This window comes from Artibeus jamaicensis, unplaced genomic scaffold, assembly GCF_021234435.1.
Source record: "Artibeus jamaicensis isolate MK-2021 breed Jamaican fruit bat unplaced genomic scaffold, CSHL_Jam_final contig_387, whole genome shotgun sequence".
Classification (NCBI taxonomy): Eukaryota; Metazoa; Chordata; class Mammalia; order Chiroptera; family Phyllostomidae; genus Artibeus; species Artibeus jamaicensis.
In genome coordinates, this window is record NW_026521812.1 from 5,310,805 (window position 1) to 5,324,597 (window position 13,793).

The following is a 13,793-nucleotide window of genomic DNA, read 5'->3' on the forward strand; positions in this document are numbered from 1 at the left end:
TTTGCATAAAGTCACAGAGCTTTAAATGTCAAAGCTACAATTTTAACTTATAACCTGCAAATTAAACATCATGCTCTTTTTTCTTCTGAAAGAATTAACACTATTCAAACAGATCCTACAGAATTATGGTTAGAATTTTAAAAATAAAAAGGATATATCTAAATCACAGAATCTTCTAAATTAGCATATGCACAAGAAGTCAAAGTTTGCCTCCTTCAGAAACAACTGCCTTTGTATAGGTGAACATAGTACATTCACCCACTGCCATATACTACTAGTGCAAGAAGGCAGAATCCAGCTGAGAGAAAAATGGTTCAGAATAACCCAAAGCCAGCTCTGAAATAAACGACTCCTCTCGTTATACAACAATACAAACTGACTTTAGGATTATCAACATTCATCTCCATTTACAAAAGGATGGCCATAAACACAGCAAATGAAGTAGGTTAATAAGAGCACTGGGGAATCTGGTATTTTACTGTGATTGAAACAGATGAGAATAGTAAAAGAAAGTCTTTTAGTAGCTAAAACAAACGAACAACTTACTGGTTCTCCTTTGTACCACTCAGGATTAAATTTCTCTTTACTTTTAAGGGCAAAGGAAGCATTCATTTTTGGATCATACATTTTATTGTCAATTATGCCATGGGATTCTGGATAAAGACCCTAAAAATATAAAATACAGGTTTTATGCAAGTTTTAAGTGTTTTAATGTTAAAATCACAATTTTATCAAAGAGAAACACGTTTCTGAAGCTACAAGGAACTTAACACAGTTTAGGGAGGAAAAAACAAAACCATGGGTATTGTCAAAAAACACAATAAACCACTCAAAATTTTATGTAGTATTTGTGTTTCAAGTTATATAGAAGATAATAAGATGGCAATGCTGTGGGTGAAGGTTCATGTAAGGAGGCAGCCTCCCAAATTTCAAGAAAACGACTCTTTCTGCATTCCCGAGGGAAGCATTTCTGTAGAACAAACTTTTTTTGGTTGGGTCCAACAATGGTTTATATCAATCAATACAAGCTAAATTATTAATTTTCTGGCTTTAAGGCCAAATGAATGCCACTTTTATTTCTCTGGATTCAAATTAAATCTGGAAACTTTGCAGCCAAAACAGGGCTGTAATTCTATCAGAGTGAGGCAGAGTGACTTGCTCGAACTCACACATCTACATGACTGGAAAGACAAGCTGGGAACACAGGAGTGTGATCATTTAGGGCTCAAATAACATAACCTACAAAACTAGTAGGAAAAGACAGAATATAAAACTTGTAGATCTTAAAACTAAAAGGAAACCAAGAAAACATTTATTGAGGTCATTAGTCACCTCCTTGCACAGATGAGGAAATTGAGACTCAGAAGGTCAAGTGTGACCTTCCAAGGCCATAGCTAGTTGGAAGGAGAGCAAACTCCAGAATCTAGGTTTCTTGGCTTACCCATACAATGGGAAAGAAGTTACTTTTTTTCCTGATCTGATATACAATTAATCCCTCAAACAATCCTACATTTACATCTGACTTCTGTGAACATGTAAAGGTTGAAATGCGGAGCTTACTGTGACAATGCTGTAGTGATTGGGGAAAGTTTTTGTGGGGTACACTGGTCTCATGTTTTTAGCATATGCTCCACAGTTTTCTACAAAGGAAAAATATTAAAGATTAATATTTAATATTAAATATTAAAGATTGTTATTAAATACAACTGACTATCTGTTTACCTCATTTAGCTTTGCTGACACAGCAGTTTAAATCATATGAAAAATAATGCGGGAGGAGTTTGTAATCACATAAATTCCGGGGGATTATAAAGCAAAATTTCAATTCAAATTCAATGTTAATATTAGAGTTATTTTTTTCTTTGCCAAAAACATTAAACAAAATAATTAAGCCAATGAAGTCATTATCCCATAGTAAACAATAATATTTAGTTCCCGATAAACCAGTTGTAATAAGGATGCTTGCTAGATCTTTGTTACCATTTAGTGGTCACATACTTAAATTGCAAGATGGTACAAAGCACAAAACAAAGCAACAGCAACAACAAAAACCTGAACTAACAGCTAAGTCTGTAAAATTAAAACTAGGGTGAGGCAGTGGCTGGGGTGAAGGTCCCGACCCACAGATTCAGAACTAGCTGACCAGACGGGCTCGACACCGTGCAAAGAGGCATGGTCTGGCTTAGGTCGGAGACAGTGCAGAAGTCAGACTGTTCCTGATTCAGCCCTGGTGGCATGCTCCTGGTCTCCTATGCCTGCTGCTGAGGACAGAGAATGGAACTAATGATTTAAGCATTTTAATACCCCATTGCTTGATGATGTCCCTTAGGCTGGCCTGTGTCCCTCTCATTGCCTTCCAAACAGTTCATAACCACAGAACACATTCCCCAATTATCCAAAACTAGGACTTAATCTAACTGTGTATTGGCTTCCTTTAAACTTCACATATCGACACATACAGCTACGTAATTCTGAACTCAGGCTGCCACATCAGGTGCCATTGAGACAAACTCTCCTCCTAATGGTAACAATGCACCTGATTCAACCTTCAAAGCCCATGGGCCTGGCTAACGAGGACACAGCCTTCCCTGCTTATATAAGCTCTTTACTGAAGTTTTTGTGTCAAATGATCATTTATAAAAACCATTTTCTTCCAGGTAGATATTAAAAACTCAAATTTTTAGAAGTTTTCCAAAATTATTTTGGCTTGTCACAAGAGAAGTACAATAAATGTACATATGAATTAACTGGAAGTAATATTAATATTTAAACCAATTTCAGATATTCAAGTCCAGCAAATATTTTAGAATTCCAGAACACTAAATTGGTTGTATTTACTTATTTCTAGTTCAATCCAGTATTATAGTATAGCTATTTAAATACCGATCACTGATAAATGAGCAGAGTTCTGCAGTTTATATCAACATACACAGATTTGGTTTCTTTTTCAATAACAACGATAATACAAGTGATACCCATACTGCTGGTGGGTAAAGTGATTTAAAATGTTGGCATTAATACTGAGGAAAGACCATTCTATTGCATTAGTAACTTACAGAATAATCATTCGATTAAGGCCTTGATTGAGACAAAGAAATTGGAAGGATGCTACAAAATACTACAGGATAACTAGCAGACAAATTCTCTATGGCTACACTATTAGTATCATACCAGAAATACCTTCTGTTTGAAATTCTATTTTAAGATGTAATACTTATTAAATAAAGAAATGGTTTTCTCATGAAAAAAAGGAAAATTCTAGGAAAAATTTATATATATATATGTAAATATGTACACATATATTAGCCAAGAAATAAAAAATCCTAAGACAACTCTATTATCTTAGAAGTATTTAAAAGGCGGCTTTAGAGTAATTACAATATTAAAGACTAGTTCCTTATCATCAGGTCAACCACTTTCTATTAGAGTTTAGTAACATAGTCAAGTTCAGCCAGTACTTTTCCAAAACAGATTACTGCATCCCTAGTCTATCGCACTGAAATTGTGATACTCCAATAGTAAACTCTGAAGTTACTCACTTAGTCTGCTAATAACAGGAAGAAGTCCACCCCAAGTGTGTAAATATTCTGCCCTGAAACCATCCAAAGAAAATAAGAGGGTAGGAGGTGTTTCAAACCTGGGGAATAAGGGAAAGAAGAAAAAAAAAACATGTTTAAAGAAAGAAGACACACATCCAGTGAAGAGTCGCTCCCTCCTTGGCACAGAGCCAGTGAGGATTTTCCACTGAGGCTGGTATGTAATCTAGACTAAACTAACAAGCTCAGCAAGCACCCGTGTAAAGGATATTTTATAAGCATTTATTTTCATATACAAGGTGCTTTTATTATTTTATTATATCCCTATATATCATCAGATAGTATTTATTAAGCCCTCATATGACTGAGTTACCATACAGAGAGTATCATTCATGGTTTCTTCTAATCCACAACCTGGCCAAATGGTACTAAAAAATGATATTTTCCCAATATGAAGGAGGAGAAATGCTAACACACAGTATTTTCTAAATTACATTTTTGCTTCTATTAATTTTTTTCCTGAACAACCACTTTTTGATACTGTCTTTACTTGAATCTACTAGATGTCACATAAATTATACACAATATTAAGTTTTTAAGTTTAATATATTTAACAGAGAAGTTTAAGAGGTATTTACTATATTTAAATATATAAACAATAAATGATTCACTGCCATGAATGAACAATGACAGCCGTGCACACATGTGTGAACACACAGTTAATGTGTGTGGTGTGGAAATCTAAGCAGGGAGGCAAAAAAGAAAAAAAACATGCAATGATATACTCAGCCGAAGATAATAACTAGAGGCAACTGTCACAGCCTCACCAAAGCAGGCATGGTAAGGTGGAGTCTTCCGATGGTATTGGAGATGGTGGGAGAGCTGTGTACCACTGAACAACCACAAGAACCTTTCACTGAAAATTCACTCAGTAATTCAAAGTCTGAGAGGTGATGCTTATTACCTCGCCTTACTCATTTCAACCCTATCTCCTCCCCAGCTTACTCTCAAATACAAACACAAACAGAAAAAGGAGAAAACGTGTATAGAACTTACGTAATTTATACCAACTAGTGTTTGTAGCAGAGCCCTGTTGGGCAACTCTGCAGAACCAGCTGCGTTTGGTCTCAGTGGTCCGTATCTGTGTTGAGTTATTTATATTCAATCAACAGAAAACAGAACAACAGTTGACTGGACCATCGGGTAAATATGCTGGCATAATAAGTTCCAGTATGATAAAATGTATTTTCAATTATGCTCTTCTTGTAAAGAAAGAGGTTACATTTTCCTCTAAGAAGTCAACATTAAAACTGAAAAATAATAATCAATTTTGGAAGGAAAATAAAAATTCAAATTCACTAAGTTTAAAATTTCTGCTATACCTTGCACTTCAAGGCAGCTTGGGATACATGAGAAGTGACCTTTGAAAAAAGAGCCTCTTTTTTTTAATGTTTTCATTTGAGTTTAGTTTTTTTCTATTGCTACTACTATTATTTTAAACAACTAAAATATATTCTCCCATCCAAAAAAATTTATATATTTTATACAAAAATAAACTATATACACAAATAAAATAAACTAAAACACAGATATAAAATTTTTAATAGTTTGGAAAAATCAACATTTTTAAATAAGTAAAAATATACTTCTTAAGATGAGTAATTCAAATTATATGAGGTAGATCTCAAGTGGAACAAAGCTAAATGTACCTAACACCTTTTACAAAATTTCCGCCATCTGAATTCCACAAAAAATTTTTTTGATGGCCTTGTGTACATAAAGTACTGGGTAAAATAATTTAAGGGCAAGAAGAACAAATATAAACTGTAAAAATTATGTAACATCCTCTCACAGATGTGTTGCTTATCCGCAGTATTTATAAATGTACCAAAATGCAAAAAATACAGAGAAGGTATAATCTGCAATAATTCAACTCTCAAAACTCCAAAAGGAAAGAAAAGGGCCTTCCTTCCTAAGAGGGATGATATAAATATTTCCCAACACTTATCAATACTAAAGACCACATACTCACCACCTCTCTCTTCTCCACTAATCTTCCAGATTAGGGGATCACACATCGCCAGTGCAAAATATGAAGCCTAACTAACTAAAAATCATGTTTAATGAATCAATGAACAATTATTATTTTTATCTTTTCAATTAGGAAAGAAAACAGCATTTCTAAAAAGAAAACATTCACATCTCAGAATATCATCTTACCCTGCTGGGCACTGTGGCTCATTAATACTCTCACAGGATTCTTCTACCCAACTTTTCTCACCTAAGTATTTTAAAGAAATAAAACACATATGAACACACTTGATAATAACAATTGTGATGCTTGTGAGACACATTAGGACAGATTCCCAAAACAAAATGTGTTAACATTTATATAAATAATATGGGATATGATTTTAGGGAAATAAGAAAAATAGGGAGATAATCTGTTTCAAAACAAAAGTCTGTTTCCAAAGAATTAGTTGATAACAGGAAGAAAAAAGCAAACGTGTGATCACAGGACTAAACATAACATTACCTTTGTGAGACCCTGACGGCATCTTTTCCATTTTGATTTTTTAGTAAATTTATTGGGGTGACAGTGGTTCATAGGGTTCAGGTGCACATTCCTATGGCACGTGATGTCTATTGCACTGTGTGCCCACCACCCACAGTCCAATCATATTCATTCCATCAGCATGTAATTGACCCCTTTACCCTTTCCAAATTATTCCTATTTTCAGCCAAAATTTATAACCTTCCTTCTCTCCACCCAACAAAAACTTCTGGGCAAGGCATCCTAATAACACAAGGGTATGTACTACCCTATAATCTTTTGCAGTAATTTCACATCCACTCTCAATGCATGGCAGACATTTTTTTTAATATAAAAGTGTGAGATGGTGTCTGCTTGCTAAGAACTCATAATCTAACTATGAAGAGAAAGTAAATGCATGAGACTACAATCAGTGACAAGAGAGAATGTGCAATTAAGTTTGAAATGAGTCGCACAGGCAATATGTGAATAGGTCAGAAACAAAGGAGACAGGGTGCATGCTCCTCCCTCTGTGTTTTAATGTAACCTTCCTCTTAACAATCTAAAATACCACCTACTAAAGTATAAGAAGCTAATTTTTTTTAAAAAAGAAGATGTAATCTTAATAATACGCCTTAGGAGGTTGAATTTTCAATACTTTCCAACTGTACATTTCACAAAATGAACAGGTTATCCTAAATGCCTAAATTACTTCTGGTAAGAATTTAGGGAATGGGTCTGGCCGGGGTCTTGGCTGGTTGGAGTGTTGTCTCATACATGAAAAGGTTTTTGGGTTTGGTACCCAGTCAGGGTTTGCATGTTTGATCCCTGGTTGGGGCATCTACTAAAGGCAATCAATCAAAGTTTCTCCTCTCACATTGATGTTTCTTCCTCTCTCTCTCTTTTTCTCTCTCTAAAATCAATGAACATAACCTCAGGTGAGGATGTTGGAAAAAAAGACTTTAGGCAACGTGTAGTCACTTTTTCCCCAGGCATGATGACCGATCTGATACAATGCTATATTCTTGTTGAACTTTTTTTTTAATTTGAGGAAGTGGTCACTCTCCTTCTTGTAACCCTCTGACCCAGCTCTGTGCTGGGATCCCCAACAATCTGCAGTAGCTACCTGACTACACTTTTAAGAAATAAGGAGACAGGACCCTGTGGGAAAGTCCCATGTTCATTTAAATGAGCCTCCTGACTCCTAAGAGAGGCAGAGGCCATCATAAAGGACAAATTTACTTTTATTATTCAGTGAGGCATAGAGAGATATTGCTCATTCTTGGAGCACAGTCCCTGAAACCCACAAGTTAGTTCTCTCACTGATGTCTCAGAATCTTGTGACCACGCTCACACTTACTGAGCTATGTAGGCTATAGTGTGCCCAAAAGTGAACCTATAATTTAAGCTCCTCCTATTACTCATGTCATAAATTCAGCATCTAAGCTGTTGCTATTTTTTAATTGAATTTGTGGGAGTGGTATGGCAGACTTTATGCTCATTTTTTATGGGGGAACCTGGAACACAGGAGTCAGCTAGGATGACCTTTCCACAACACAGCATTAAATATATAGCCGATGCCAAAATAACATGAGGGGGTGGCAGCAGGTGAATGAGTGACTATAGACAAAACAAGGTTGGCCATGTGCGAATAACAATTATTAGGCTAGGAATGGGTATACTGTTCATTACATACTCTCTGTTTACTCATATATATATATATATATATATATATATATATATATATGCTCGAAATGTTCTTTAACAAAATGTTTAAGAATATTTTTTCAGCTAATATAGTTGGTCAATAAATACGATTCCTAATGTAAAAAAAAATAGAACCTATGCAAAACCCAGCTAAGACCGAAGAAGAGGTCAGGCTGCTGTGGAGCCCAGTGAGCACGTGGAGGGAAGCTGACCTCGACACACGGGGCTGTAGTTGATGCAGCAGTCACCGTGGTCCCTGCAGTCGTCTGAACAGGCGCAGAGGCTTCTGGGCAACCTTTTCTCACCACACCTGAATTTGCTGCAAGTCCATATGCGCTCTAGAAATAAATTGACAAAAATGTTATGGATCAAAGGTAACACATCCGGAGTAAACTCAGAACCGTGGTCTTTTGGGGCAAGACCCATAAAAGACAGCAAGCTAGCCCCTACCTCTTAGTTACTCACAGACTTTGCCATCACAAACGTCAGCTACAACCAACAGACAGAAAACAGGTAGGCAGCAACTGTGATTACTTCACTAAAACTCCAGAATCTCATCATTTTAAAATGAGCCAAACAATTCTCATCACACAATTCATATGAAGATCTTGGCTTTTTTGGCCAACCATTTTCAGGGTTCTCAAACTTTAAATCTGGCTCACCCCCACTGAAATATTATTCCACATTCCACATCAGACTGAGAAAAATTTCCACGTTCTGAAGGTTTGATTTTAAAGTTTAAGTGGACATCTAAGAACTCTTGCTTTAATAAGCCATAACAAAAATATTCACGTATTTTCACGTGAACATGGTTTAAATGCACATCAGAGACTGTGCAGGTTTTCAGCAAACATTAAAAACAGGCACAGTTTTGCTGTCCATACATTTCATGGCAAAATTGGTGGAATTTTTTTTCTAAGGGAATGTGAAAGCCAAATTTTTATAAATCTCAGATGAGTCAGGTGAATCACAAAACTGAAGAGGCAGAGCCATCCTGTGCTCTGGCACAGGTACCCGTGGCCGCACTTCCTCCCTGCACAATTTTACCTGGTTCTATGCATGTCTCCTGGTAATCAAGACAGCAGTTTCCAAGTTCAACGCAAGCAACATCACAGCGACAGTTCCCAAATGTTCTTTCGAAACAGCGACCTTTGCAACTTTTAACTGAAAATATTGAACAATGAGTTAAATGTTTCTAATCATTATAGAATCACAGAGCAAACATCAACTAACACACCTAAGTTGGGGGTACAGACCAAATTCAAATACTACTTCAGAAAACACAGATGGGAAAATAAAGTTACCTGGGAACCTTTCACAAACACACGTGGAAACTGATACAAAGAGAGGGTTAACATTATGTACACAGTTTATGATTCTCTCTCTTGCCATTGATAAAAGAGAAGTTTTTTTTTTAATTGTTGATCAAGTACAGGTGGGAAGAGAACTTTCTTCTTTCATGTATCATGAACGCTACTGGGTCTGATAAGACTTAAAACCTTTTATGGTATAGTAAAGAGTTGGGATGGGCACTTGTTCTGAAAGTTGGCTTAAAGAGCCAGGGACTTTTCTAAAATTTCAACATGTGTGAAAAGATTTTTACGGTGATTATCTGTGACTCTTTGAGAAGGAGAAAGAATACCTGACGTGCCTTACTCCCAGTCTCGGGGTGCAGAAGAGATGCAAATTGTGCAGGGCACGTTCTGCGGGGCCGCCCCTCCCACCGTCACCGGAAACACCCTTTTCACCAGCAGGCCCGGCCGGGTTCCCTTCCAGGAGCTTTCCCAAACTCCCCAGTCTACGTGCACTTTCCCTTCTGAAGCTTTTACAAAATCTTCTCCTTCCTCTCAGTCACTGAATTCCATTTGTAACTACAGTATTTGATTAGAATCCCAGCCCCAGACTGGAATCAAACTTTCTGAGGACAAAGGTCACACCTAAATTCTGCCCAGTACAAACATATCCCTTATACCCACAAGACGCTTGACTAGAAATTGGTACTGAGAAGTTTCCGTTAGATGGATAAATGACAGATATGGAAGAAAAGACTTTCATTAAAAACAATAATTTCACATTAACTCTTTACTGGATATCTACAAAAACCTGGGACTTTATTAGATTTCTAGCAAATAGGGCCGATGAGGAAACAAATGGAAGTCTAACAAGAAGCAGGAATAATCCTCGATCTTGACTTTAACAGTCTTCGGAACCAACAAGGCACTGCCACAGAACTGAGTTCTCCTGACACTGGAAAGCTAGGCAATTCTAGACTTGAAATGGCAACAATAATTTTTAGAGTCAGACGTACTTATTCTCCTGACTCAGGATGGGGGGAAGTTATTAGAATAATAGCTATTATCTTAAGCTCATTAATATGTACCAAGCAATTTTTAAAATACCATGCATACTATGTTGGGTTTAGATTAAAATTGCTAATTTTATATGTCAACGTGAACTCAAGGCAAATTACTCCATATCAAAAAACTATATAGGTAAACACTAAAGTCTGTAGCTTCTTCATTTTTGCTCCGAATATAGGCACACCTCACTTTACTGTGCTTCACAGACGCTGCAGTTTTTTACCAACTGAAGGCAAGACCCTCAACCAGCAAAAAGATTCCAGCTTGCTTCGCTGCCATACTGGCTCCGGGGCAGTGGTCCGGAACCAGCCCTGCAACGTCTCTGAGGTATGCCTGCAGATTCTTGACTCAACATATCACATTACTACATTTTATTCATTTCAATAAGAAATGATAGCTTAAGAACCCCTGAAAAAATTTAAATGACTAATATTACAATTACAGAGTAGTTGAATAGGAAAAGAATTTTCAAAGTTGAATTCTGTAAGGAGAGACCATCACTAATTTTTACAAGGGGGAAGAAAACCTACCTCAAAGGCAAAATGACTACTACAATGCCCTGTGATTCAGTTTTATTATTTATAGTAACTTATCAATGCAGTGTAGAATAATTTCTACACTCACTATAAAAGAGAAACACATGTAGAAGCTTAAAAATACCATAATTGCTTTGAAACCACCACTGTCCACAATTTTAAAAGCCTTAAGAGCAGGTGAAGATCAATTTCTGGTGGCCTAGGGATGCTGACTGGTCACCTAGTAACCTCTAGGGCTGCTCCCCAACTAACTGCTTGGGAAGAGAGAGTATCTACCCTAGGAGCACCCGGAGGAAGTCAGGGAACCTCCTGGAGCGTGACACCAGAATCCGTCGGCTGTGTCTGGTGGTTTGTTTCTTTGTTCTTCATTTATTTTCTGCCTTTTCAGGGTTTTTCTGTTTCTTTGGTTGGTTTGTTGATCATAGCTCCTCTCTGTTGTTTTGGGATAAGTTTTGCAAGTAAATAAAATATTATATGGCTAAAATAAAAGAGTTTTAAAATGGCTCAAACCAGCATCAAATATGCAATATTAATGGAGTAGCCATAGGATTAGCTCATCACACTCTGAAGGTGGACTGTCAACACACACACACACACACACACACACGAACACTGTACTAATTACCTTCTTTGGCACAGCTTGGTTTCAACCCAAATATACAACCGAGGATTGTTGTTAGCACACAGACTGACAATACCTGTAGGGAGAAAAAAGGAAATTTATATAACCTCAAGACACTTTTGTTTCTTCAAATGTTTTTTTCTCTTCAAATGTTTCTAAATTTGCTGGTGTTACCCTATTTCCTGATTGGGGTGCTGGTCACACAATTGTGTTCACTTTGCAAAAATTCAAACTGCACACACATTTTATGGACTTTTCTGTATGTACGTTAAACTTCAACACAAGGTCTACTTAAATGTTAGCAACGAATCTATGTATCCAAGGTTAATACTGTCAGACATTTTCCATTTGGTATAAATTAATCCAAGTAGAGAACTTGTGATTATTAGGATGGACAAAGTCCATTTAGAGCCTCAATTTCCTATTTGTTAATCCAGAGAAGGCGAAGCGAGTATCGGATGCTTCCTTTAACAGTTTGACTACACAAACTGGCACAGTATCCTCACAGGCACTGTGGCAGCCTATGGAATGAGCACTGGACAAGCTTAGGTGAGTATGTCTCCAGTCCAAATGTCACCACAAGTTGGTTGTATGATTTGGGACAAGTCACTTAAGAATTCTAAATAGCAGTTTATTCACCTGTAAAATTAAAGGGTTGGACTACATGGATTCCTAAAAATATTTCCGGTTCTATCATCTTGGTTCTTTCTCATTCGCGACTCTTCTGGCCTTTGACATTTTAAAATAAGTGGATATACCATTCAACTCTGAAGGACAATAATGACAAAACTTTCAATTGTGAGTCAGAAGGAAAAGAAGAATCCATACGATCCATAATATTTTTAGTGGGAAGGAGTTTCCTTGACAGCTCTCTGGAAGGTCACTTTGCAGGACAATTCAACCAAATATTCATTGAATACCAACTATGTGTAAGAACTACATTATGCATTGAAGGAAAGGGTAAGAGGTACTTCAGGGGGCTTCTGTTTTTGTGGAAGGAGGTAAATATAACAGCATAAACGGCTCATATTTGGTAGCCTCTGCAAAGCAGTTGCAGAGTTCTATCACTGTTTAAAGGAGAAAGTTTGGGGTGGTTGGGGATAGAGAGGGTAGAAAGTACATCATAGATAAAGTGTTTGGGGGCCAATGAGGGACTGACACTGGAGGCAGAGTGGAGGGGATCGAAGGGAGGACACAGCAGAGCAGATCTTTGGATCTCGGAGGGAGATCAGCATAAGGAAAAGCTCAGAGAAAGGAAGGCCAGTGGAAGGTGGCACATGAACAATCAGTGGTCTCTTTTGGCTGGGACACAGTGACTGCAGAGAAGAATGGACAGGGACCCAGGGTGGAGGCATGGAAAGGCAGAGTCACATTTCCCAAAGGCCAAGATGAACAGAGAGTAGAGACAGGAGGAACGGGTGACCTGGGCGGGGTAAACGGTGGGTGGTGGCTTTTATGAACACATTCCTTCAAATGAGGCACTGAGTATTGATGCCAGACTCTAGACTCAGTAGTGGCTACTCAGTAACAAAACGGGCATGACCTCTGTACTCCAGGTGCCTAGCTTAGCTGAGTGTAGGAGCTAAAGGGGAGGTGAGTGGTAAGTAAACTGAAGCAGCAGGTATAACTTATTTCCAAAAAATGGGGGTGAAGGAAAGGAGAGCAAGAGTGTGGTGGGTCTAAAACACTACAGTGTCTAGGCAAGGCCCCCTCCCTTTTTTAGGAAATCAAAAATGTAAGTGCATTTATGTCTATTAAAATAGGAACCATCAGAAGAGCTTGAACAAATAGCTAAAACCAGCAGAGGCAGAACAAGGTACCAGAAGAGATTACTAAGGGATTCTCCTAAACCTTTGATAATAGTGTAAATTGGCACACCATATAGATGCATGATTTAAAGGTATTCATCAAATATATTAAAAACTTTCTTTCTGTCAAATCTATAGGGAAATGAAAAAACAGTAAACCTAACCTATATTAATATACTGTAATTTAAAACACAGAAAATTAAAGTTTAAGTTCATTGTAATAAACTTTTCAAGAACAGTTTAAACAATGCTTATCTTCTGATCACATAACTTACAATACAGAGTGAGAATCTTTTCTATGTCTTTGTGAATTGTCACATTCTTAGTTTCGATCAGTTTCCAATGCTTTAACCTTTGCCCTTTCAATATTAAGAAATATCTTCAAGAGTTCCTTTAACATAAATTTGGGGGTCAGCATCACTTCCTCTGAGACATCTTCATCCTTTTCATCACAACCACACTCCTTCTTTATGTCAGTAAATTTGCCATCAGTGAGTTCCTCTGGCTGCATATCCAGAGTCTAGTAAAGGGTGGCAGTGTTAACATTCTACGGTTAGCTATTTCTTCCACCCCCTCATCTACATTCAATTTGTAATTCACTTCCAGCCTTATCACTTTTATTTTTTAACCACTGGGTTAAAACATATATGGTATGTATAGACCTTTACCCTCTTGTTAAGCTACAGAAGAG

At 37.2% G+C, this 13,793-nt stretch overlaps 1 protein-coding gene across 1 annotated transcript in view; it reads right to left on the minus strand.

The window, feature by feature from the left end:
- Nucleotides 1-13,793, minus strand: part of ENPP1 (ectonucleotide pyrophosphatase/phosphodiesterase 1) — a 66,919-nt gene that overhangs the window by 32,327 nt on the left and 20,799 nt on the right. Inside the window, exons 2-8 of the mRNA XM_037147883.2 lie at nucleotides 11,298-11,370; nucleotides 8,824-8,940; nucleotides 7,989-8,114; nucleotides 5,757-5,817; nucleotides 3,540-3,637; nucleotides 1,561-1,640; nucleotides 547-666 (exon numbers count right to left, since the gene is read on the minus strand). Coding sequence (XP_037003778.2) covers nucleotides 547-666; nucleotides 1,561-1,640; nucleotides 3,540-3,637; nucleotides 5,757-5,817; nucleotides 7,989-8,114; nucleotides 8,824-8,940; nucleotides 11,298-11,370 — 675 coding nt within the window. The remainder of the gene's footprint in view (nucleotides 1-546; nucleotides 667-1,560; nucleotides 1,641-3,539; nucleotides 3,638-5,756; nucleotides 5,818-7,988; nucleotides 8,115-8,823; nucleotides 8,941-11,297; nucleotides 11,371-13,793) is intronic.